The 26,906-nt window shown below is 47.0% G+C and overlaps 1 protein-coding gene across 2 annotated transcripts in view; it reads left to right on the top strand.

Annotated features, from left to right (window-relative positions):
• Positions 1-26,906, top strand: part of RASGEF1B (RasGEF domain family member 1B) — a 257,156-nt gene that overhangs the window by 201,799 nt on the left and 28,451 nt on the right. The window contains exons 1-2 of one of the 2 annotated variants that reach the window (XM_079990863.1): positions 9,720-10,080; positions 26,488-26,670. In XM_079990863.1, coding sequence (XP_079846989.1) covers positions 26,494-26,670 — 177 coding nt within the window. In that variant the 5' untranslated portion in view covers positions 9,720-10,080; positions 26,488-26,493. Of the gene's footprint in view, positions 1-9,719; positions 10,081-26,487; positions 26,671-26,906 lie in introns of those variants that run through there. The other variant, XM_079990862.1, reaches the window with a different exon arrangement.

Genomic DNA, 26,906 nt, shown 5'->3' with positions numbered 1-26,906 from the left:
TTTCTGACTTGATCCTGGAATGTCCCACTTTTCCTTAGGATGTCCCTATTTTTATTGGAGAAATGTTGGAAGGGGTGACGCTAACAGAGAACCAGGGATCCTCTGTAACCTCAAAGCTTCTAAGTTTTGTTTTGCTGCCCTTTAAAAAAAGAAACAAAGAAAGTGGTATGCATATGGTGTTGAAATAATCTAGGGCCATCTGCAGAATCCACAGAAGGAGAGAGAGAACTGCGGTGCAAATTCTCCACCTGGCTGGAATCAAGTTTCTGTTTGTATTAAGAGTCTCTTTTTAATAGGCAAGCTTCCTAGCACACTGTTAGCCTACAGCAGGGGTCAGCAACCTGTGGCTCCGGAGCCGCATGTGGCTCTTTTACACCTTTGCCGCGGCTCCGGGGCGGATACTAGCAAGGGGAGGAGGCGCATTGTGCGCCCCGACACTCCCCACTGTGGCGGGCGCTGTACTGGCTGTGACGTTGCATGGGGGCGGTGCATGCGTTAGTCACCTTCCCGCCCGCCCACCCGCCCGCTACATTGCAAGGGGCATGTACGCTGGTCACTGCATTGAAAGGGGGCATGTACGCTGGTCACTGTTTTGAAGGGGAGTGAAGAACACACACACAAAAAAAGGTAACTTGTTAATTTAACGTTTATTTCTATGAGGAGGAGTAATTCTGAGGGGTCAAACAAAGAAATAATTAAAAAGTGACAAAAAAGTTATTTTTATAATGACGAGTTTTGCGGCTCCCAGTTTTTTTTTCTTCGGAAACGGGTCCAAGTGGCTCTTTTTGTTAGTGGGTGTACATTATTATTATTATTATTATTATTATTATTATTATTATTATTACTGCTTTCAGTGAGGCATCTCAAAGCAATTCACAGTACAAAAACACAGAGGAGCAATTGCGCATACCGAAAAGATTAAAACAATTGCAGATGGATAGATATGCATATATAAACAATTATTATAGATGTACAACAATTACATCTGTGAAATCAATTTCTGTTCTAATACAGATACCAACTAGGTTAACAAGTCCTTCTTAGGGGTCATCCATATTGCCCGGGGGCACCAACTGGAGAGGGCAGAAGGGGCTTTGGCCCCCTCAATATTTGTTGGCAGGGGGCCGAGCCCCCCAATATGGAGGGGGCCAGGAGGCACAGAGGGTGCTTTTCACCCTCTGCATTCCCCACCCCCTGCTGCCGATGGGGAGGGTGATTTTCACCCTCTCCACTCCCCAGCCCCCACTGCTAGCAGGGTGCAATGGGGATCTCTGTGGGGGGTGCCTGGTTCATGCCCCCCGCAATTACGCATGATGTCAGGGGGCAAGTTGGTGCCCCTGATACTGTGACCCTTCATTTCAGATTTTCTCACACCCTCTCTTTTTTGGAGTATTTCTAGTATGAGAAAATCCATATTAAGGGGGGGGGGTAGCATGGGCAGGACGGACGTTATATGGTCAATGAAAAAGTAATGGCAATACACCCCCATCATCCAGCCCGGACGCAAAGTTCCAGCACCGAGGGCCTTCTGGCGATTCCCTCGCTGTGAGAAGTGAGGCTACAGGCAGAGGGCCTTCTCGGTAGTGGCGCCTGCCCTGTGGAACGCCCTCCCAGAAGATGTCAAGGCAATAAACAACTATTTTACTTTTAAAAGACAACTGAAGGCAGCCCTGTTTAAGGAAGTTTTTAATGTCTGATGCTGTATTGTTTTTAATGTTCAGTTGGAGGCTGCCCAGAGTGGCTGGGGAAACCCAGCCAGATGGGCGGGGTATAAATTATAAATTATTATTATTACAGGAAGCCTACTATCCATATTAAGCGACAGTAAGGAGGAGGCATGTTCACAGTGAGAGAGGTTGGCAAAGAATGTATACGTACAGAACTGAGCCTTATTAAAAGGCAGTAAATCTGTAGGCAAAACCCTACAATTGCACCAGCCAAGTGAATCTGGGATTTACCACACCGGATTCAAAGACTAGATAGAGCTGCCTGTCACTGTTGCCATCAACTATTGCTAATTTATTTGTGCGGGACAAGGAAGCAACTGGTTGAGACCTGTGCAACAACAGGTTTGTGTTGTGCTGCCTGGCTGAATCATTTTAGTTCTGTCTTTGCTGGATTGGCCAACCTCATAAAGTGTTTCCCCCCTCATTTTACGTGCGATTTTGATCAAGCTATATTTGAAACCTCCACTTTTCTTAACAGGCGCTGAAGTTGCCTTCCTGGAGGTGTGTGACGTAGAGATATTACTCCATCTCTTTCTCTCACTGTCCATTCTTAAGGCAACAGTTAGTACTACAGCTGGTAGTGGCTTCTAGATAATTTGCCAGCTATTTTCAGCACATCCAGGAAGCCCCAGTTACAGCTGAAATGCGACAAATGCAACTGGAACCAAACTCCTTCCCTTTTTGGACAGCGAAACTCACAAGCTACAAAGCTGGAATCTGGTCCTTTTGTCAGCTGGAGGTGGGGAAAAGACAGGGTCAATAAGTTCTTCTCCCTTATTGTGTTTTTGCTTAATAAAACGAAAAGAAATTTCATCACACTTCTTGGAAAGAGGCTTATGACATGGTGATTCCTTAATGTATTGGTTTTGGGTTCTTTCCAAGGGTGTCAGTTTCTGGGACTTCCCGTAAATTAACCTTTTTTGGTTTTATTTGTCTCTTCCTTTCTGCTGAAACTGGTTTTAAAAATTCCCTAGGAATTCTGCTTTGCAAAAGCTCTCCACTCTCTCCCATTCATGCCAAGGCAAAAATCCTTGTAGAGGAATCAGATTCATTTTTCCAGAGACTTGGTCAAACTGGATACCTTGAGCTTCCACTGGGAAGGGGGCAGTATCCCCAGATTCTTATGATTATTTTTATTTTTTTAAGAGTTTAGAGCTTTTGCAAAACCTGAGATATGAGACAAAATCCACAGACCATGTACACACTATACAGTCAAAACTCAGTTGTCGAACAGCTCTATTTTCGAACATTTTGGCTCCTGAACGCTGAAAACCCGGAAGTAAATGCTCCTGTTTTCGAATGATCCTCAGAACTTGAACGTCCGATGTGGCTTCTGCTTGAGTGCAAGAAGCTCTTGCAACCAGTTGGAAGCTGCGCCTCAGTTGTCGAACACTTCGGAAGTCGGACGGTCTTCTGGGATGGATTACATTCGGCAACCGAGGTTTGACTGCACAATTCCCCCCTCAAAGAATTCTGGGCACTGTAGTCTGTTAAGGGTTGCTGGGGATTGTAACTCTCTGAGGGGGAAACTACAATGCCCAGAACTCTTTGAGAGAAAGATTGCACTGTGATTGTGCTTTAAAAATCTAGCATATACACAGGCAAAGTTCTTCTAATTTTGGTGTGTCGGAAATTAGTCTGCTCTCCACTTTCAGTATTTTAACTGTGTCCTCTACCCCTAGGGAGAATTCTTGCTGAAAATCCATGATTAAATGGTATCCCTCTAACATTATCTTCATTTTCTGTTCTGTTTTCCATTTTCAGGAGAGGGGACTCGCACTTTGGTGGTCAAAATAGAAAGCACCCATTCCTAAGAGAGAGGAAGCCACAGGGTTTGGGGAAGCCCAAAGTTTGCAGAAATAGAAAAAGTGAAAACCATTTTAAGAAAGGAGGGGAACCCTGAAGGAGGGGGGAACTCCAAAAACAGCCCAGTGGGGACTGTCTGCTGAGGGGACTAAGGAACCGAAACTAGGTGGGAGGAGGAATGCAATGTTGTACCCTGAAGAGGGGCATTTCTTGACTATAAATATTTAGACCACATTGCTCAGTACTTTATTTTGATTCTGGATTTTTATTGGTGATATTGACAACATATATATTTGTTTTATTTGTATCTTTGCATTGTGATTTTGTTTTATCTTACATTGTAAACCACTTAGATATTTTTCAACAATGTATACTGAGTGGCCTATAGATGATTGATTGATTGATTGATTGATTGATTGATTAAATAAATAGCACCCCCACCCACCCACCAATCATTTTGAAAATACAGAAAAGGCTAAATATTGTTATGTTCCTATACCTCATCATCTGACCTATATGGCAGCCTTTGTTTCCTTCCATCGGACTACATGCTTTCGTCCAAGAATTGGGTGCAATCTCTTTGTTTAAGTGTCGTCTTCTTCTTCTTCTTCTTCTTCTTCTTCTTCTTCTTCTTCTTCTTCTTCTTCTTTTATTTATTCTGTCCCAGAGAAGGCAGGGGAGAAGAGCAAGGGAACAGGGCCAGTGGGGCAATGGGGCAGGAGAAGGCACAGCCCCTTAACTCTGAAAGGGCAGTGTGCTGTCTCCATTGCTTGGTCTGACAACTCTTGATGGGCCACGGACCACAATTTGGGAACCCCTATCCTGGATTTGGGGGATGCGGGTGGCGCTGTGGGTTAAACCACAGAGCCTAGGATTTGCTGATCAGAAGGTCAGCGGTTTGAATCCTCACAACAGGGTGAGCTCCTGTTGCTCGGTCCCTGCTCCTGCCAACCTAGCAGTTCGAAAGCACGTCAAAGTGCAAGTAGATAAATAGGTACTGCTTCAGTGGGAAGGTAAACAACGTTTCTGTGCATTGCTCTAGTTCACCAGAAGTGGCTTAGTCATGCTGGCCACATGACCTGGAAGCTGTACGTGAGATGAGCACCGCAACCCCAGAGTCAGCTACGACTGGACCTAATGGTCAGGGGTCCCTTTACCTTTACCTTTATCCTAGATTTGAGCCCCACATTGGGCAAAACTCTACATTTCTAGAACGTACATTGCCTTGACACATTTTAAATATGAGGCACCTGAGGAATGTAGATTAGTCATAATAGAGAACAGAAATAAATAATGGGAAACATGGGTGTTCTGCTTCTGTTTTTTCAGTAACTCATATATCTTGACTCTGTTTACCTCTCTTACCCTTCCAACCCCTCATTTTTGGTGAGGATCAGAGCCCAGCGGAAGTGACACAACTCGCTTTTCCTCCTCAGGCAGTGACGTAGCAGCTTCTTTCCCCTCTGTTCCACCTCCACTACAGTTAGCCTTGTCTTTGTACATTTTTGGCTGTGGAAAACACTAGCTCCACCGAGCTCTCTCAAATGATCTCACCTGCAAGAGCCTCCGGACACATGAGCAAGCGCTCAAGGAAGACGACCTCTGAATCACCATTCGGAGATAAACCTGACAGTAGCAGGAGGACTCAGGGGCCGCCTCCTGCTGCCACTCTGACTGAAAAATACTTGGGAACTCTGCAATGTGACGCTTCCCGCAAGCCCTGAGCCTGAGGCAAATGTCTGCATTGCCCAATGGGTGATCCAATAAAGGCTTTCCCTGTTCAGATCCTTTTCAGTATGTTGGCAGGGGCAAATTCTCCTACCAATTTCCTCACAGTCCTTTTTTGGCATCTTATTTCCTTGCGTTGAGCAGCAGCAGAATTGCCACTCTGCCTTATACCTCTGTTAGGACAGTGGTTCTCAAACTTTTTTCCTCTGGGCCACCCTATCAGAAGAAAAAACACCAAATTCCGTGCCACACCCAATTTTGTATTGATCAAAATACAAAACGTGATAGTTGCATATTCCTGCATTTGCAAGGGGTTGGATTAGATGATCCTCAACTCTACAATTCCATGAAAAGCTCCGCTCATATATTATACAGAGAATTAAAGTTTAATGTTTCCCTCCTCTCCGCCCCTTCCACATTTACCCTAAATTTCTCTCCCCCCTCTCTCCCACCCTCTCTTTCCCCCTCAACCCCACATGGACTACAGCAAAAAAATTGTCTCTAAGGGACGGCAATCAAATTGTATGAAGGATGCTACGATTTAAAAACAGAGGCACAGAATGTACTTTTGTTACTTATGGAAAATATTTCATTAAAAACCCCGAATATAATTTTTACCATAATTGGACATCCTATATAAACGACAGTGGACACTCGGGTTGTGAACGTGAACTGTGTGGGATGCATGTTCGCAACCCGCAGCAATTGCAACCCGTGTCTGCGCACACGGGGGTTGCGATTCGGTGCTTCTGCGCATGCGCAAAGCGTGCTTTAGCGATTCTGCGCATGCGCGACTGTCGAAACCTGGAAGTAACCCGTTCCGGTACTTCCGGGTTTTGGCACATCCATAACCCGAAAAAACGCAACCTGAAGCATCTGCAACCCTGTTAGAAAGATGTTGGAATGAAGTTACATGGCTTTAGCAGAAATGTTATAAAGAATTAAGTATAATGGATTGTAATTGGATTAAAGGAAAAAAAATAATGTTAGAATTTGTTAAGTTAAATGATAGGACAGAAATTTGAAGAAGATGGAAAGGATTTGCTGAAACAATTAACTGAAGTGGAATAGAAAAAAATGGAGGTGTGAGGAGGTCGCTGAAACAAGTAATAAAAAGTTAATAACATTGAAGGTATAGGTTGTGTTTCTTTTTTCTTATTTTTAATTACTTATTTTTAATTACTTTTGTTATGTATATGTGGTATTTTTGTTTTTATATTGTATTGTATGGGTTTGTTATGTTTGATTCTTTTTCTTTTTTCTTTCTGTAACTTTTAAAACTTTAATAAATATATTTTTTTTAAAAAAAAAGAAACAAAGAGAAAAAAAAATGAAGCGTCTGTAACCCGAGGTATTACTGTACTGTAAACAAATAAAAGCAGTTGATTGCCTATTATTTCACTGCAATCGAATACTGTAAGATATTCCACAGAGCCCCAACCCCTCCTGTATAGGTAACACTTTATCTCCAATCTCCTCCTTAAAGGTAAAGGTACCCCTGCCCGTACGGGCCAGTCTTGACAGACTCTGGGGTTGTGCGCCCATCTCACTTAAGAGGCCAGGGGCCAGCGCTGTCCGGAGACACTTCCGGGTCACGTGGCCAGCGTGACATCGCTGCTCTGGCCAGAGCCAGAGCCAGAGCCGCACACGGAAACGCCGTTTACCTTCCCGCTGGTAAGCGGTCCCTATTTATCTACTTGCACCCGGAGGTGCTTTCGAACTGCTAGGTTGGCAGGCGCTGGGACCGAGCAGCGGGAGCGCACCCCGCCGCAGGGATTCGAACCGCCGACCTTTCGATCAGCAAGCCCTAGGCGCTGAGGCTTTAACCCACAGCGCCACCTGCGTCCCGCATAATCTCCTCCTTACTTTCGTGATATTTGTCAGCCAGGGAAGAAATGAAGCCTGCTTTGAACATTAACTTCATAGCAGCCAGGAGGAAACCTAATCTAGTCAAGCTTCTCCTGCTGGCTGCCTTCTAAAACTGCAGGCATCTCTTATTACTAGGATTGATTGATCTTGTACTTCACTGCTATTCTTTTCTCTTCATTGCAACAAGCTGGTGGTTATTATTGTCTCACCAGAGTGGTACATGCTCTGGTTATCTTCCAATGCGCTCTACACAGGGCTACCTTTGAAGGTGACCCGGAAACTACAACTAATCCAGAATGCGGCTGCCAGACTGGTGACTGGGAGCGGCCTCCGAGACCACATAACACTAGCCTTAAAGGATCTACACTGGCTCCCAGTACATTTCCAAGCACAATTCAAGGTGTTGGTGCTGACCTTGAAAGCCCTAAACGGCTTCAGCCCAGTATACCTGGAGGAGCATCTCCACCCTCATCGTTCTTTTCCGAGGGCCTTCTGGCAGTTCCCACATTGCGAGAGTTGAGGTTACAGGGAACCAGGCAGAGGGCCTTCTCGGTAGTGGCACCTGCCCTGTGGAACACCCTCCCATCAGATGTCAAGGAGATAAACAGCTAGGTGATTTTTAAAAGGCGTCTGAAGGCAGCTTTTAGTGTTTGATGCTGTATTGCATTTTTACTGTTTTTTTGCTGGGAGCCGCCCAGAATGGTTGGAGCAACCCAGTTAGAAGGGTGGCATATAAATAAGTAACAACAATAATTATTATTCCCATTTTAAAGATTCATGTTTGCCAGGATTTCATTGAATTTTGGGAAATGTGTGAGGGGGAAACTGCCTAGGATTCTCTAGGGGAGGCCATGTGCTTTAAATCTGGGTTGCCCTCCCCACTCACCCTGACTTCTGTGGCCTTGAGCAAGTCACTAGCTGTCCTTTCAGCCTCAATTTGGGCATCTTTAAAATGGGACGTGGGTGGTGCTGTGGGTTAAACCACAGAGCCTAGGACTTGCTGATCAGAAGCTCGGTGATTCAAATCCCCGCGATGGGGTGAGCTCCCGTTGCTCGGTCCCAGCTCCTGCCAACCTAGCAGTTCGAAAGCACGTCAAAATGCAAGTAGATAAATAGGTACCACTCCAGCGGGAAGGTAAACGGCGTTTCCGTGCGCTGGTTCGCCAGAAGCGGCTTAGTTGCACTGCAGCGTGAGAATTCAGTTAGGGGCTGGCCCAGGGCATTTTGACACCTGAGGTGAACCCCTAAATGATGCCCTCACCAGGGAAGCAGGGGTAAGAGTGAGGGAAGATCTGCTTCAGGAACAAGGAGGGAAGAAAGGGCGACATTAGGATCTGCTGTCCTGGTGAATCCTGCCCCCTGAGGCGGTCGCCTCCCCATGCCTCATGGGTGGCCGGCCCTGTGCAGGATACTCCATTGAGTCCTCTCTCCCACTATCCATGTCACTATCTAGTGTTCCACTGAACTCAGTAGAATTTTTAACTTTTGAGGAACCGTGCCTAGGGCAGTGTTGCAAAAAACCCCAGGAAGATGCTTGAGTCATCCTCAGGTCTGAGATTTATGCTGATTGTACAAGCAAAACAGTTAACCCCTACAGAGAAACAATAAGATTAACTTTTTTTAAAAAAGCATTATTAAAATATGATCCGCTCTGTCTGAAATGGTATAGACATTCTGCTGCCACTGTAAAGGTAAAGGTAAAGGTACCCCTGCCCGTACGGGCCAGTCTTGACAGACTCTGGGGTTGTGCGCCCATCTCACTTAAGAGGCCAGGGGCCAGCACTGTCCGGAGACACTTCCGGGTCACATGGCCAGCGTGACATCGCTGCTCTGGCCAGAGCCAGAGCCAGAGCCGCACACGGAAACACCATTTACCTTCCCGCTGGTAAGCGGTCCCTATTTATCTACTTGCACCCGGAGGTGCTTTCGAACTGCTAGGTTGGCAGGCGCTGGGACCGAGCAGCGGGAGCGCACCCCGCCGCAGGGATTCGAACCGCCGACCTTTCGATCGGCAAGCCCTAGGCGCTGAGGCTTTAACCCACAGCGCCACCTGCGTCCCTGCTGCCACTGTAGGCATAGTTAAATGTAACGCACACCCCACCTCCAAAGAAATTAAGAGAGACAAGAGATCCGATCACAGCCTTGTAGTTAACCCTGCCAAAAAAAACCCCAAACCATTTCCTTGATCAAAAATCCGTCGATGCGTTTTGCTGTTGGTGGTTCGAGCCCACCCGGGGACGGCTGTGTGCAGAATTCCTGCATTGTAGGGGGTTGGACTAGATTACCCTTGGGACCCTTCCAACTCTCCAATTCTATGGAAATCCTTCTCGCGCTTGCTTTTTTTTGGGGGGGGGGGGCTCCGGTGAAACACAGACGAAAACAACAAAACTCCCTTTTGCTCTGATCTCTGCTTCTCAGCGTTGCTCTCTCCTTCCTCCCCCGCTTCCCCCCCCCCGTCGGTAGTGAGATTCCGAGCTAGGATTGGTGGAGGAATTCTGGGGGGGCGGAGCCAAAGGACCCGGGAGAAGGGGGCGTGCGCGCTACTAGTACACCCGCGGCCGGCAGAGCGATCAGTTTTGCAGCTGCAGAAAGGCGCGCCGGGTGTTATTTTTTTATCTGCGCTGCTAAATTGATAGATTTTGGTTCATATTTATTTTAGCTCCATAATTTAGACGGGGGTGGGGGTGGGTGTTGTTAGGAGGTCGCGCAGAGCTGCACCGGTGCGCGGAGCTGCTTGGACCTCGGGCGAAGGATCTCGCGCAGAGGTTGGATCTTGTGGAGGGCTGCGCTCGGGAGAGTCGAGGTGAAGTTTTCCTCTCTGAGCCTGCGAGTTCATCTCTGCCGTGGAAGCCCACACTTTGGCGCCCTGAAGAGACTCGGGAAGATTTGCACAGAGGCGACAGAAATTGGAGGAAACTTGTAGCCTAGATCCGGAGATCCTTTGAGCCAGGTAAAAAGACGCGCGTGCGTGGGAACGAGCGTCTCAGTGTCTGTCAATGCCTTCGGGTTGATGTAGCGTCGTCTGAGCGCACCAGCGATGTGGACCGTGTTGTACGCTTGACTCGTGAAGTTCTGCCGATTTCTGCCGGGTTTCCTTTTCCCAAGGTGTGGCTTTTTTTAGCATTGTGGCCACCCATGAAATTCACCTCCCTTGCTTCCAACAGCTTGTTGTCTTTATTTTTCGCGGACTTGTGCGGAGGACCAGATGCGTGCTATAAAACGCTTCCTCGGGAGTAGACCCACCATGGGTAATTATTAATTTAGTGACGTGCTATATTGAGTGGAACGTGGGAGGGCCCCTTCTTTGGAAATCAGTGTAACTTACAGCGATGCGCTTTGCGCTACTGAGCCAAGGAGATTGGAAAGAGAAGGTGGGAAATCGGGAGCGTGGTTTTCAACCTATATGGCCACATTCCCGGGTCACATAAACCAGTTTATTCGCTCTTGAAACTAGTTTGACGCAGGGGTAGCCTTGGATAACTTAGGGGTGCGCACACATTATAATTTTAAGCGCAGTACTCTTGCTTAAGTGACACATGGATCGCTAAGTTGTATTGTTTACGTTTCTTTTTTGTAAAAAAATATTTAAGGGGGTCATCAGTATTTGCTTTTGTCACTTGAATTCAGGATTCCCCTTTTGTTAATTTCCATGCTGCGTAAAAAGACGAGGAATGCATTTCTTCCTATATATAGGCTGACTTCCTAGGGCTCTTTTTTTCTGTAAACAAGAGAGGAATTCCAAAATTCTCTCCTGGGTAATGTAGAGGATGCATGGAGACGACTTGCTGTGAGGGGTCAGGCTATACCTTTCAAGAGGGCAGCTCCCTTGAACAGAACTGAATAACTCGACAGATGGATTGATGGGATTTTATAGGGCAGATCCATTTCATGCACATTTAATGCACAGGACTCCCCTATGGAGAAACATGGGAACTGTAGTTCCCCCCTGCCAGAGCTACAATTCCCAGCATCCTTAACAGACTGCAGTGCCCAGGACTCTTTTAGGAGAAGTCACAGGCTTCAAATGTGTTTTAAAGTGTTGTTCAGTAATTGGAGTTGATGTCAAAAGGTGATTTCAGCTAGGTCCTCTATTCAAAGGGCTTTGTAAACAGTAAACTGATACTGAGCTGCACTGAAATGCATCCACTGTGTACTTTAAGCTGTTTGCTTGTCAGTCAGTGAAAAATGAGACTGGTGTAGACTTGTTTGCAACCCAGTGATGTAACGGTGCGCGGGTGCTCTTTTATGAGGCACCCCCCCACACACAGGTATGCCCCTTTAAAGACGGTACAGTAAAAGTGATTTTTCTTAATCAAGGCAGGCATTCTGGCTTTAATACTGTTTCACACCTCTCCAATCTCTGAGCTGTGTGAAAGTCTGGGGGTCTAGGCACTTTCTCCAGGGTTCGTGTTAAGGCACAACAGAGACTGTGTTGTCTTTATGGTATATGGTCCATTTACCTACCCTGAACCTACGATGGAGGGGTTTGCGCTCCCAAAGGTACTTGCTTCTCCCAAGCTGTAGCCAGGGATCTGAAAAGACCTGAAACTGAAATGCTAAAAAACTCCACATTCTTTTGGTCTCTGCCACCTTGGGCACTGAGTCTCCACTTTCTTAATGGCTCATCACCTTGCCTTTGTTAACAACTCATCCTGGCTGTTCCAGCAATTGAATTGCTCTGAAAATTCAGGGGGCTTGATTAAATTCTGACCCTTTAATGGTTCCCGGATTTTAGGGAAGTCTTGTCCCCCCCAAAAAACTAACACTACTAAGTCATCTTTCTTGCTGACCTCTGACCCCCTCTGCTTTTGCTTAATATCTAGCCTGATGAAGAGTTTTGCTGGACTCAGTAGATTGCTCGGTGCTTTGTGGCATTTTGGGTATAATACCAGGGACTTTGGAATTTCCAGGATAAAAATGGCAGGTTAACCCTTTAGCTGTGCATGCTAATGTAACCTAACCTGTCCTCAGCAGATCTTATTTAGTAGGTCTCTCTCTGTGAAAAGCTTATTTATTTGGCATTCTGAGAATGATGCCGTTGTTTCTACTCTGATACGACTAGTGAGTCCCTGCTCCACTATGTCACTGTGGCAACGTGATCACAAAACATACTGTATTCACTAGGAAGTAAGTTTGACTGGTTTAAGAAAATGCAACCTAAGCCCTTCTAACCAGTTCCTCTGCTGTTAATGTTTGCTCATCTTTGTTTAAAAAGCTTGAAGTCAGAATTGGAGGACTTCATGGCGGACAGGAACCATAGAACCATAGAATTGTAGAGTTGGAAAAGGGACCCTGAGGGTCATCCAGCCGAACCCCCCGCTATGCAAGAATCTAAACTGTGACAGAAGGCCATCTAGCCTCTGCTTATAAACCTCAAAGGAAGGAAAGTCCACCACCTCCCAAGGGAGTCTGTTCTACGGTTGAACAGTGCTTGCCCTTAGAGAATCATTCCTGAAGTTTAGTCAGAATCTCCTTTCTTGTAACTTGAAGCCATTGGTTCGAGTCCTACCCTCCAGAGCAGGAGACAACAAGCTTGCTCTATCCTCCATGTCCTTGAGATATTTGAAGATATCTCCTCTCAGTCTCCTCTTTCCCAGGCTTAAACATACCCAGCTCCCTCAACCTTTCCTCATAGGGCTTGGCTTCCAGACCCTTGATCATCTTGGTTGCCCTTGGTTCTGCCCACGTTCCAGCTTGTCAACATCCTTCTTAAATGGTGGTGCCCAGAAGTGGACACGAGATGTCAACTGTGGAAGATGCCCTTTCCATCATAGCTACTTGTCATACCTTGATTAAGCAGAGGGCACTTTGGGACAATAGCCAATGAAGTCTCTGTTCTCCTATCCTAGAACTGAAGCCACAAGGTTATGCAGATCAGCCATACCAGAGTTAGAATACTCCTTGTGGCGAGGTGGGGAGCCTGTGGCTCTGCAGGTGCTGTTTGAATCCATTAGCCGCAGCCAACAGCAGCAGTAGGCTGGGGTGATACAACCTGTAGTCTAACAACATATAGAGAACCATAGATTTAGACAGGATTGTAAGTTGTTTTTCTATACAACGACAGCAGCAAGAATATTATTGGCACAAAAATGGAAGCAAGAAGAACTACCAACGAAAGAAGAATGGAGGATGAAGTTGATGGACTATGCAGAATTAGATAAATTAACAAGAAGGATTCGAAACCTGCGGGATCAGAGATTCTTAGAAGACTGGAGCAAATATATGAACTATTTGAAAAATAATTGTGATGAACAGATTACGCTAGTAGGACTGTAAGAAGTTTTGTAAGGTGGATTATTTGAAATATTGCAAGAAAGACTATGAAGAGAATTATTCGTTAAGGACAGTTAAATGTAATATAGAAACTAAGAAATGCATAATAAGTGATAAAGAACGGAAAATCATCAGTGGTGTTGATGGAAGTCTAAAAATATTGTATAAGATGAGAAGTTACATTGTATGACTGTTAGAACTGATATGTTAAAAAAATCAATAAAAATGTGTGTGTATATATATATATATATATTTAAAGAGAACCACGGGTTCCTCCTCCGCAGGAGCTCCCAACAGATTGTCCGCTTTAATGAAGCTGGTGTGTGGCCCAAGCAAAGAGCAGGGGAAATCGAGGAGAACTGAAACCTTATCATTCAGAGCTGAAGCTTACAGGGGCGGCAGACCTTTAAAAATGTCTTGTCTGGCTGGTCTACTTCCTCCTCCATTGGGAGAATCTGTGCTCGTTCTCTTCCCCTCTCGTTTCTGCACTAACGGGTTTGTTTTGGCTCGCCTTGCCAAGCCTGGAGATGCGGAAACACCCTCCCACAGTGCGGCTGAGTGTTGCTAAGCCCTCTAAATTTAGGACCGGGCGAGATGCAGAACAGAGAAAGGGGAGGCAGGGAGAAGATCTGGAGTTTGGTAGGGCGGCTGCCTTGTTTTGATCATAAGATCTGGCAAGTAAGACTCGGGTGTCAACCGGTGACTCGTCCCTTCCTCCCCAAACGTAGTGCGGAATGATTTCTATATGCTAGGGATGGAAACCCTGATAATGCCTCTTCGTTGCCTGGGTGGAGCATGGGGTGTGCGTGTCAAAACTAGACTACTGTAAATTTCTGTTTGTGGTTCCACCCACTCTGGCTCTGCCCAGTGCTCACTTGTATGTGGCCTTTGGAAAGTGATAATAATAATAATAATAATAATAATAATAATAAATAATAATAATAATAATATATCATTTATACCCTGCCCATATGGCTGGGTTTCCCCAGCCACTCTGGGTGGCTTCCAACAAAATATTAAAATGCAATAGTCTGTCAAACATTAAAAACTTCCCTAAACAGGGCTGCCTTCAGATGTCTTCTAAAAGTCTGGTAGTTATTTTTCTCTTTGACATCTGGTGGGAGGGCATTCCACAGGGCGGGTGCCACTACAGAGAAGGCCCTCTGCCTGGTTCCCTGTAATTTTGCTTCTCGCAGCGAGGGAACCGCCAGAAGGTCCTCAGCACTGGACCTTAGTGTCCGGGCAGAACAATAGGGGTGGAGATGCTCCTTCAGGTATACTGGAATGAGGCCCTTTAGGGATTTAAAGGTCAGCACCAACACTTTGAATTGTGCTCAAAAACGTACTGGGAGCCAATATAGGTATTTCAAGACCTGTGTTATGTGGTATCGGTGGCCGCTACCAGTCACCAGTCTAGCTGCCGCATTCTGGATTAGTTGTAGTTTCTGGGTCACCTTCAAAGGTAGCCCCACAAAGAGCGCATTGCAGTAGTCCAAGCGGGAGATAATCAGAGCATGCACCACTCTGGCAAGACAGTCCATGGGCAGATAGAGTCTCAGCCTGCATACCAGATGGAGTTGGTAAACAGTTGCCCTGGACACAGAATTGACCTGCGCCTCCATGGACAGCTGTGAGTCCAGAATGACTCCCAGGCTGCACACCTGGTCCTTCAGGGGCACAGTTACCCCAATCAGGACCAGGGAGTCCTCCACACCCTCCCGTCTCCTGTCCCCCCAAAACAGTACTTCTGTCTGTCTTGTCAGGATTCCACCTCAATCTGTTGGCTGCCATCCATCCTCCAACCGGCACAAGGGGAGAAGAGGAATGATTTAAAGAGGTAGAAACTTTAGGGCAAAAGGTTATGCTGAATATAACCTTTGATGCTACATATCGAAGCAGCTTTTGCATGCTGATAGATTTGTCATCAGTGTGGTTAGGGTGATACTAAAAGTGTGGAAGATGGACTTCAATTATTATATACTGCTGTTGGGAGGAGAAACTACCCATGTGTTGTTTTTTCTATATCAGAGTTGGGCGAACATGTACTGCAATTATTATTCTGTGGGAAAGGTTGCAAGCAATCTTTCCAAAGATGGCTTAACACAGGGATAGTATTTGCCCCCATAGAAACCAGCTCCTGGAAGGAGGTGGAAAAACTAAACCATGTGAGAGAGCATCAGACAGGGGAAATAGTTTGCATTTTTTACACCTGGTTAATGCTGAATAGTCCTGCCAACCTAGCAGTTCGAAAGCACGTCAAAGTGCAAGTAGATAAATAGGTACCACTCCAGCGGGAAGGTAAACGGCATTTCCGTGCGCTACTCTGGTTCGCCAGAAGCGGCTTAGTCATGCTGGCCACATAACCTGGAAGCTGTGCGCCGGCTCCCTCAGCCAATAAAGCGAGATGAGTGCCGCAAGCCAGAGTCAGTCACGACTGGACCTAATGGTCAGGCGTCCCTTTACCTTTACCTTAATGCTGAATAGAGCATAGCTGGGAAGGTCTTGTTAACATCTGACCTTGTTTAGAGACAGGAGGTGGCAAGTGGACCTGCAACAAAATGTTGCAGTATTGAGCACAGCCACATGAGGGATGGAGCAAGCTTGCTTTCTCCTGCTCTGGAGGCCAGGACCCAAATCAATGGATTCAAGTTAAAAGAAGGGAGGTTCGGACCCAGGTCAAGCAAGGAGCGCATGGGTAGAGTTATGTTCCAGCCAGGCAAAAACCTTCAAGAAGAGTACAAAGAAGGACTGTTAAGCTGTGTGACTTGGGAATGTGGGAAGGGCCACATTCAGGCCCCTGGCTGGGGATTCCCTATCTCTGTTCCATTATGAAGAACAGAAACTCATCTGCCAAATGTGTTTCTAATAGGTAGATGGTTTTATGCTTTCTCTTGGGCTGTGGTCTTCAGATCATTTTCTCTGGAACTGTTTGTGTTGTCTGTGTGGGAGCACTTGCATCTGTTAACTGATGAGGCACACCTGAAAAACACCCAGTCACGGCAGTTCTTCCAGTAACACCTGTTGCAATCATCTTTCTGGTGCTGTCCAAGGTCTGGGGGAACTCTGCTAGCCAAGGCAGGTGTCCACCGTTCCTGCCTCTTCTCCGCCAGAGCAGAGAAAAACTTTGCAGAAAATAATATTGCTGGGAACATTCATGACAGGCAGCAAATGCTTTTGCTCATGATCCTGGACAACTGATAGGTGGCGTCCGTCATTATTTGATGCCTTTGAGAGCCTTATCATCTCAAAGGCATCCATTGGATGTCCCTGGGTTCAAATGTAACGAGAGATGGAATGTTCTCCCTGGTTACTTTTTCCTGATTCTGTTAAATTTACATTAAGGGTTACCGTACTGTCTCTGATTTGGATTTGATCTGCCACAGGCTTGGCCAGAAAAAGGCCGCTACCAGGTAATGCGATGATACTGACGAGGATAGGAACAACCGCAAGTCATTATTGTATTGTTGTGAGTTGTGAAATGAAACCTCACACAAGCAAAAAATGTACAGTGGTACCTCGGGTTAAGTACTTAATTCGTTCCGGAGGTCTGTACTTAACCTGAAACTGTTCTTAACCTGAAGCACCACTTTAGCTAATGGGGCCTCCTGCTGCTGCTGCGCTGCCGGAGCACGATTTCTGTTCTTATCTTGAAGCAAAGTTCTTAACCTGAAGCACTATTTCTGGGTTAGCGGAGTGTGTAACCTGAAGCGTATGTAACCTGAAGCGTATGTAACCCGAGGTACCACTATATTGTCCTTTGCCACCCTGGTGCCCTCCAGCTGTTTTGGACTAGAGAATGGAGTTCTAGTCTGAAACATCTGGAGGGCGCCAGGTTGACAAAGTCTGCTCTTAGTGTACTTGGAAGCCTGTGTGTGTGTCTAGCCTAATGTAAAAATAGTCAGAGTGAAGCCAAGTTCCTGAGACATATTGCAAGATAACAGAGTGACTCAGAGCTGCTTTCCTTGCTCTGAAGATTTTTGTTTTCCGAGTGCCCCATAAAGTGTGTGGGTGTGCATGCCTTAAGTCTGTCTGAATAAGAGGTTAAAAGTTAAAGTCTCTTAATCATCCCAAAAGCATTCCCCTCTGTAACATTTTCTTGTAAGCTGTACACGGAGATAAAGAGTCCCCTTTTCTTTCCCATCTACTGTGTCTGCTTCTTAATGTGTACTTGGAAGATCCCGCTTAATCTGTTGACTTTGTAGGTGTGATGATTTGAGAGGCTGAGATTTTGATCCAAGGGTTTGGAGTCAGGTTCCACCTTCTGCTCAACTGGAGAATTGCTGGCTGATGAAATAACCCAGCTGCTGAAGGCTGGCCGTCCTGAAACCAGTTCTTTCTCCTGCTTTTGATCAAGTTTTATATTGGAAGAAATTAGCATCGCTGCAATTGGATTAGATTTCACCAGACAAGAAAGTCCTGAGGCTGCATGCATTTCTTCATATCCTGAACTCTGTGCTTTTTCGTCGAAACCCATTTTGTGGCTAATCGATGTATTTTCACATGTCTGTGTCAAGCATCTGTACACCTCTCCAAATTGTAAGCTTGTGAACAGCAAGGGCACAGGGAGGAGGGTTGAACTTTCATATACAGTCATACCTTGGAAGCCGAACAGAGTCCATTCGACTTTTGAAACGTTTGACTTTCAAAGCGCGACTTCTGATTGGCTGCAGGGAGCTTGTCAGATGTTCAGCTTCCGAAAGAACATTTGAAAACCAGAACACACACTTCCAGTTTTCGATCACTTGGGAGCCAGATTGTTTGACTCCCAAAGCATTTGGGAGCTGAGGTACAGCTATCTGCAAATGCGGATATGTGCATTTAGTTAGGAGGGAGCCAGAATTGGTGGTGGATCCTCAATAAGTGTATTTTAAACGGCCAACTTGCATCAGTGTCACATTTCTCCTCAGCTTATGCAGTCCATCAGCAGAACCAAGAGATGGAAATTTGGGGAACTTATCTGAGGCAAACTGCAGTGCCTTAGTCTGATTTTGTGGGATGGCATAGAGGAAGGAAATAGAAGAAGTGGCAGGAAGAGAGAAGTTTCCTTGCCCAATGCAGATTCTGCCCACACTCAGTTTGGACTTCTTTCGAATGGGGCCTTCAAGAGAAACTTGTTCTCCTTCCCCTAATCTAAGGCATGGGTAGGCAAACTAAGGCCCGGGGGCCGGATCCGGCTCAATCGCCTTCTAAATCCGGCCCATGGACAGTCCATGAATCGGCATGTTTTTACGTCAGTAGAATGTGTCCTTTTATTTAAAATGCATCTCTGGGTTATTTGTGGGGCCTGCCTGGTGTTTTTACATGAGTAGGCTGTGTGCTTTTATTTAAAACTCGTCTCTGAGTTATTTGTGGGGCATAGGAATTCATTCATGTTCTTCCCCAAAATATAGTCTGGCCTACCACATGGTCTGAGGGACAGTGGACCGGCCCCCTGAAAAAGTTTGCTGACCCCTGATCTAAGATATCAACAACGAGCACTTCTGAAAACGTTACCAGGCCAGCTTCAATCCTGGATAAACCAAATTTATTAAAAAGGAATGGACCTTGAGATCCTTGTACTCCGTAGCATTTGATATCTACACATCTGAGTAATTTTTTAAAAAATGATATACCTGACACATAAATCTGCCCCATGGTTCATCTACCCCAGCACAAACTTATTGGGAACAGCACCAGGGGCCTGAGGTCTCTTTCTGAGCCTTGCTATCCAAAATCCTTGAAACCTAGTCTGCTCCCTTTGCAGGTTCTCAAGTGCAGCCATTCCCAACATGGTGCCCTCTAGACAGCTGGGGGGTGACGTGAGCTGCAGTTCGAAACATCTGGAGGGCACCAGGTTGGGGAAAGCTGCTCTGGCACTTGTTCACTATTTGGGTTCACACACCCAAGGCTAAGGAAGCATCAGCCCCTGGATTAGTTTGATCTGTGAGGCTGAAAACTGGAACGGTGTGCTACACTTGAGCATGGAGCATTGCCCAGCAGCCCCTCCTTTCCGTCCTCCAGCTGCTTGGTTGTAAATAATGACATAGAAAAGCAGCTTTTTGCCTCAAACGATCTCCTGCTGCACAGGGGAAGTTTTATTGCAGGCTTGCCTTGGGCCTAAGTCCATCGTGCATCCCTTTCAGATTAATTCACTCCGTAAATCTCTCTGCAACCGAATGGGGCAGAGGCGGAATTCTCCCAGGGTCCTGGATGGAATTGTCATGCCATAATTGTCCTTCTAATTCACGCTAAGCAAGCTGCTTGGATCTTGGGGTTCTGAAACGCATAAGCTTTGCCTTTTGTTTTGTTAAAAAGAGAGGTAGGGGGTGCGTTTAGAGGAAGCTCGGCTGGTTTAAGCCAGGGTTTGAAGAAAACATGCAGAGAGAAGGGAGAAAAAGCAGCCGTCAGAAAACATATCAAAGAGAAACTGGTCTTTAAAAGGCTGGTGCCACTTAAGGACAATGTTGTAGTTGTAGTGTAGCACCTCTTCCTTCCTGAGGACCGCCCCTCCGCCGCCAGACAGCGTTCGAAATTCGACAGGCACCAGGTACATTTTGCAACTGGCTATTGTCCCTTTAGGGACGCAGGTGGTGCTGTGGGTTAAAGCCTCAGCGCCTAGGACTTGCCGATCGAAAGGTCGGCGGTTCGAATCCCTGCGGCGGGGTGCGCTCCCGCTGCTCGGTCCCAGCGCCTGCCAACCTAGCAGTTCGAAAGCACCTCCGGGTGCAAGTAGATAAATAGGGACCGCTTACCAGCGGGAAGGTAAACGGCGTTTCCGTGTGCGGCTCTGGCTCTGGCTCTGGCCAGAGCAGCGATGTCACGCTGGCCACGTGACCCGGAGGTGTCTCCGGACAGCGCTGGCCCCTGGCCTCTTAAGTGAGATGGGCGCACAACCCCAGAGTCTGTCAAGACTGGCCCGTACGGTCAGGGGTACCTTTACCTATTGTCCCTTTGCAACCAAGGGGAGATGCCCAGGTGCCAAGATGGCGTCGGACGTCTCCACTATCTGGAGGTGCGTGCCTGGGGAGGTCCTTGGATCTTGACCATTTTCACACAGGAGCAACACATCCTGTAGAATTCTACCCATTATATTTTGTCTTCATGGTCAGAATGAATTCCAGGAACCAAAAGGTTGTACAGTGGTACCTTGGGTTACATACGCTTCAGGTTACCTACGCTTCAGGTTACAGACTCTGCTAACCCAGAAATAGTACCTTGGGTTAAGAACTTTGTTTCAGGATGAGAACAGAAATCATGCTCCAGTGGCGCGGCAGCAGCAGGAGGCCCCATTAGCTAAAGTGGTGCTTCAGGTTAAGAACAGTTTCAGGTTAAGAATGGACCTCCGGAACGAATCAAGTACTTAACCTGAGGTACCACTATATTGGAAAATACAACTTTCAAGTCGCCTGGCCCCAAAATGGGGCATTCTGTTTTGGCGACTGTAACAACCCTGGTTTAAGGAGCCCTGGTTTAAGGACCTAGCTCATATATCTTGAGTCTCTAACGCTGCCCCCTGATCTGCTCTGAGGGTCCCTCAACTCCTCAGAGCAGGCTGGGGCGGCGCCTAAGGGAGTCACAGAGTGGAGCAAGGAGAAGTCCCATTGCACAACTGTATATTCCTGCACTGCAGGGGGTGGGGTGGACTGGGTGGAACTCAGGGTCCCTCCCAGCTCTGTGATTCTATGAGCAAATGCCTTTTCTCTCATGGATGGGCAAAACTGGAGATTGCCCAGTGTGTTTCGTTCTGTCAAGCGGAAGTCTGGAGGAGCCCCAAGTCAGATTATCAGTCCATCTAGTTCAGGGGTCAGCAAACATTTTCAGTAGGGGGCCGGTCCACTGTCCCTCAGAACTTGTGGGGGGCCGGACTATATTTTGGGAAAAAAATAAATGAATGAATTCCTATGCCCCACAAAGAACCCAGAGGTGCATTTTAAATAAAAGCACACATTCTACTCATGTAAAAACACCAGGCAGGCCCCACAAATAACCCAGAGATGCATTTTAAATAAAAGGACACATTCTACTGACGTAAAAACATGCTGATTCCTGGACTGTCTATGGGCCGGATTTAGAAGGTGATTGAGCCGGATCCGGCCCCCGGGCCTTAGTTTGCCTACCCATGATATAGTTCAATATTGACAGGTAACGTCTCTGCAGGGTTTCAGGAAGGGAGTCTGTCCTAGCCCTGCCTGGAAATACCGGGGATTGAACCTCCAACCTTCCGCATGCAGAGCAGATGCTCTGCCACTGAGCCGTGGTCCTTCCCCTTGCATGGTGATGTTCCTCTTGGCTCCAATGGAACAGAGTGGCTCAGTCAGTAGAGCATGAGGCTCTTCATCTCAGGGTCGTGGGTTCAAGCCCCACCTTGGACAAAAGATTCCTGCATCCCAGGGGCTTGGGCTATAGATGGCCCTTGTGGTCCCTTTCAACTCTGCAGTTCTATGATACGCAGAGGAGAAATTGTTTAGATTTGGACAGGAGTTGTCGTCTTTATTCTAAATCTTGCCATCCTGAGTCCTTTTGGGTGACAGCGATAGGATTCCTATACATTTGCACTTGTGCTAATTCCTAATTTGTGCGCTCTCAGCTGACTTTCCCATCAATGAAAGGCTTGGGAAACATTTTCCCACTCTGAATTCGAGCATATTTATCAGTGTCTTATGCGAATGTATATTGGAATGTTTACATTCAATGATGTATTGGAATCTGCTGGTCCTTTGTTTGGCTTTTAAAAAACAAACAAACAAACAAACAAGGGACGCTTTTGCCTTTAGGTGTCTAAAGTAGGTCTCTGGATCCCTCCCATTATCTCATATTCAAAAAAATTATACTGGTGATGTAAGGAAGAGTCTGGGTGTTCTATTGCATCTAGAGTATGACAAAGAAATGTCTATGGGAAGCATCATTGGAGGAAACTGGTGCATGTTTCTGTTTTGGGTTTTGCAAAATAGCAGATGGAAGGAAGTGATGGGGAAAAGGAGCTCATCTGCGGTCATGAAGTGGCCAAGTACCATTTGTCTCTTCTTTTTCTGCTGCTGGTGATGCCCTCTGAAGACAAAGGGACTTCCTACCCACTTCTTCTTCCCAACTGCCTTCTCCTTCCAAAGCGGCATGTGGCATTCTCACATTGCCTAAAATTTCACCTGCTGTGCGTCTGTCCCCTTCTGCGAAGGCACGTGGGTCTGTTTTATTCTTTCCCTTCATGCACACCCCCCACCCCACCCCCTCCTGGCTTATTGGTGCTGGGAGGAATCCAATCCCTGGTCGAACAGCTGCTCAGAGTGATGAATGTGACTTTTCAGATGCTGAGCCTGCTGCCCTCCCTTATTTTGATGCAAATCTCCTTTGGCATCTTGAAAAGAGGGATTAGCGAAGGGAGGGGGGGGGTTAGGCAGGCCAGGGGAGTCTCTCCAGCTTGGTGTGCCTTCCACCTTCCCCAAGCCACTGTGTTTTAGCTTTCTGTCTTATTGTTTCCTTGCTCAATCCTCCAAGTCTCGTGCAGAGTTTGAATGCCTTCATTGTCTTGACCTGTTGCCAGAAGCAAGCCAGACCCTTTGGCTCTCTGTGCTGCATGGTGCGTTTTCTTCCTTTCATATTTTTTTTTTTTTTTGTCCCCAGGAATCCAGCTAATAACTTAATAGCTTCTCCACGCCTCCCTCCGAAAAGTGCTTTGTTAGGAGTTTTGGAGCACACAGATGGAGAAGGAGGGTGGGGAGAGAAGCTACGTATTGACAGGCTGTCTTGTTACCACTTGTTTTCCAAAATCGGGGCCTTTCCTGGACTGGAACACACCAAGTCCTGCATTTATTTACTATTTAAAAGAGTCTTCCCCCCCATCAAAACAACAACATCAGCAACAACAACAACCCCCAATCTCTGGAGGATTGGGCACACAATAGAGCATGAGTAGGCAAACCCACTCGGGTGGCGCTGTGGTCTAAACCACAGAGCCTAGGGCTTGCTGATCAGAAGGTCATCGGTTCGAATCCCCGCGACAGGGTGAGCTCCCATTGCTCTGTCCCAGCTCCTGCCAACCTAGCAGTTCGAAAGCACGTCAAAGTGCAAGTAGATAAATAGGTACCCCTCCGGTGGGACGGTAAACAGTGTTTCTGTACGCTGCTCTGGTTAGCTAGAAGCAGCTTAGTCATGCTGGCCACATGACCCGGAAGCTGTACACTGGCTCCCTCGGCCAATAAAGCGAGATGAGCGCTGCAACCCCAGAGTTGTCCGCGACTGGACCTAATGGTCAGGGGTCCCTTTAGGCAAACTAAGGCCCGAGGGCTGGATCTGGCCCAATCGCCTTCTAAATCCGGCCCACGGACGGTCCAGGAATCAGCATGTTTTTACATGAGTAGAATGTGTCCTTTTATTTAAAATGCATCTCTGGGTTATTTGTGGGGCATAGGAATTCATTCATTCTTTCCCCCCAAAATATAGTCTGGCCCCCCACAAGGTCTGAGGGACAGTGGACTGGCCCCCTGCTGAAAAGGTTTGCTGCAATAGATAAAGAGAATAGGTGGCATCTGCACCTGCAATGCTATCTTTGCGGGAAGCGTGGAATCAAGCACTTCCCAGGCACACATGTGTGTGCAGTGTGCTGAGACTCTTTTTTGCAGAGTCTCAGCTGTGTTGGGGATGGGGTGGAGAGCAGAGTTCATGGAGAATAAGGCTATCAGTGACTGCTAGCCACTATGGGTTGGAGGCAGCCGTGTTTCTGAATGCCTGTTGCTGGAAACCACAGGAACAGAAAGTGCTCTTGCGTTCCAGTTCTCCTTGAGGGTTTCCCGCAGGTGTCTGGTTGGCCACTGTGAGAACAGGAGGCCACCAGCTGGATCTTCTTATCGGGGAGAGAAGAAGATAAACTGCTTAGGTCATCGGTCTGTCGAGTTGTCTATTACAATTGGCAACCAGCTCTCCAGGGTTTCAGGAAGAAGAAGAAGAAGAGTTTGGATTTGATATCCTGCTTTATCACTACCCAAAGGAGTTTCAAAGTGGCTAACATTACGAGTCTACCGCTCTTAACAACTATTGGCCCCACAGTAACACTACACCAAGTCAAACCATTGGTCCATTTAGCTCTGTACAGTCTACACCAGGGGTAAGCAACCTAAGGCCAATGGGCCACAAGCGGCCCACGGGGGTCGTTTAACCGGCCCACGAGCCACCCCCGAAACGAGCCGCCCGCTCAGCGAGTTCCCAAGCACTACGCTAAACCAGCGCAGCAGCACAGTGTGGGGATTCGCTTCCGCAGCGCCGGAAATCGTGTCTGTGTATGCGCAGATGCAAAAAATCATGTCTGCGCAGGTGCAGACACCGGAAATCATGGGAGCGCACACTTACATGCATGTGCAATCCAGCCCACTGGAGTGAACCGGCCCAGGCGAGGTAAACTTTGGTCTACACTGACTGCCAGCAGTCTCTAGGGCTTCAGAGAAGAGTCTCTCCCAAGCCCTAACTGGAGATGCTGGGGACTGAACTGTATGAAAAGCATGTGCTCTGCCACCGAGCTCCAGCCATTTCCTTCATTTGATCTTGAGATTAAAACTGTTGGGAGTCTTGCTCAATCAAGGGTGTGGCAGCACCGTTCAGGATGAATGACACGTGGGGCATTCTTAGCAGGTTCTCCCCTTTCCTGTTTGACTCCTCCTCGTTGTCCATTTCATTATTTGCATGCCTGTAGCCCTTGCAGATGCATGCATATGGAGACATGCCAACCTCTTGCATGAAACTTGAACAAATGTACATACCTGGCAATTTGACTCGTAACCCAGAGGGGCAGAGAGATGACTGTTCCAACATCATTGATGTGATCATTCCTTTTCCCCGAACACGTGGCTGCATCAAGGATGGGATGTGTTGTAGGCTGTGTGACTGGAAATTGTTGTGTTGTCTTCTTTGGCAATTACTAGTAGCCGAGTAAGATTGTCTTCCATCAACACGGTTTTAACAATGAGTCTGTAAGTGACTGTGGAGACCAATTCTGGATACACACATCCTTCCATAGCGGGGACAGTGCCTCAATGACATTGAAAGTCTGTTGCATTTCCGACAAAAGAGGAACGATTAAGTAGCACTTGGAGCCACTGGTTGAAATTGAAGCATCCTCTGTGTGACAAAACCCTGATGCAAAAACCCTAGCCCACGGCAACCATCCAGGATGCTGTCTGGTCTGGACTGTGCTAGCCAAAACAAAACAGCCGATGAAGATAATCCCTGTTGCCCAGGACAGGGTGTGTCGACATACCTCTTGCTCTTTCTTGTGGAAAGTCCACCAATCTAGGATGCTTGAGAATTATGGTTCCCAAGGGGATGAGAGGGTAGAGGGACTGTGGAAGATGTGATGTTCCAAGGGAGGCAGAACCCGAAATCCGTGTCTGTTGACATATCAGCAATGGAGCTGAGTTGGTGGGCAAAGAGCTGTAGGTACAGTCCTGACTGATTCAGGATTACAGCTTCAAGTAACTTCCCTGGAGGAAACTGACAATGAGGCATTTCTGAAGTATGGACAATCGTCAGGATCCGATGCAGAAGTTCTATTGCAGGTGTGTAGAAGGAGGACCATAGACCCTTCAAGTGAACTTCAACTCTCAACAGCCTCAGTGAGCATGGGAAATGGCCAGGGAAGGTGGGAGATGCAGTTCAGAAATATCTGGAGGGCATCACCTTGGCTTCTTTGAGCCATGTGCCACCTTTAAGGACCCCCAGGTTTGTTGTGGTACACACTTTCCCCAGTAGACAAATCTACAGATTTGGGTTCCAATTACAGCCTTTTGACACAACCATACTGGATGGTTTGGAGCAAGTCTCTGTTGTCCAGTCCAGACTTCCCCAAACGTGGATCCTCAAGTGTCATTGGACTACAATTCCCATCAACTCTGACTGTTGGGCCTTGCTGGGGCTGATGGGAGTTGTAGTTCAGCAACATCCAGAGACCCAAGGTTCGGAAAAGCTGGTGTGGTCCAACCACACCTTATCGAGTATAAAATGGGATTTATGAGTTACCACAAAGGATTTTCGTGGGGATTAAGAAAGGGAAGAATCATAAATGAATTGCCTCGCCTGAATATTGTGTACAAACTTTTTTCCTTCCTCTGTATTTGCTTAGGAAAACATGCCGCAGACTCCTCCCTTTGCAGCGATGTTTGACAGCAGTGGTTACAACCGAAACCTGTATCAGGCCAAAGAGGACAGCTGCGGAGGACTCTATTACCATGAAAACAACTTGCTGTCAGGATCCTTGGAAGCCCTCATCCAGCACTTAGTGCCCACTGTTGATTACTACCCTGATGTAAGTCTCCTCCTTTTGCAAATTAAATTGGCCCGACCTACTGTGCATTGGGACGCAGGTGGCACTGTGGGTTAAACCACAGAGCCTAGGGCTTGCTGATCAGAAGGTTGGCAGTTTGAATCCCCGCGACGGGGTGAGCTCCCGTTGCTCGGTCCCTGCTCCTGCCAACCTAGCAGTTCGAAAGCACATCAAAGTGCAAGTAGATAAATAGGTACCACTCTGGTGGGAAGGTAAAC

The sequence above is a fragment of the Podarcis cretensis genome (genome assembly GCF_951804945.1).
Source record: "Podarcis cretensis genome assembly, chromosome: 9".
In the NCBI taxonomy this organism is placed as follows: Eukaryota; Metazoa; Chordata; class Lepidosauria; order Squamata; family Lacertidae; genus Podarcis; species Podarcis cretensis.
This window is presented reverse-complemented; position numbering and strand designations above follow the sequence as displayed.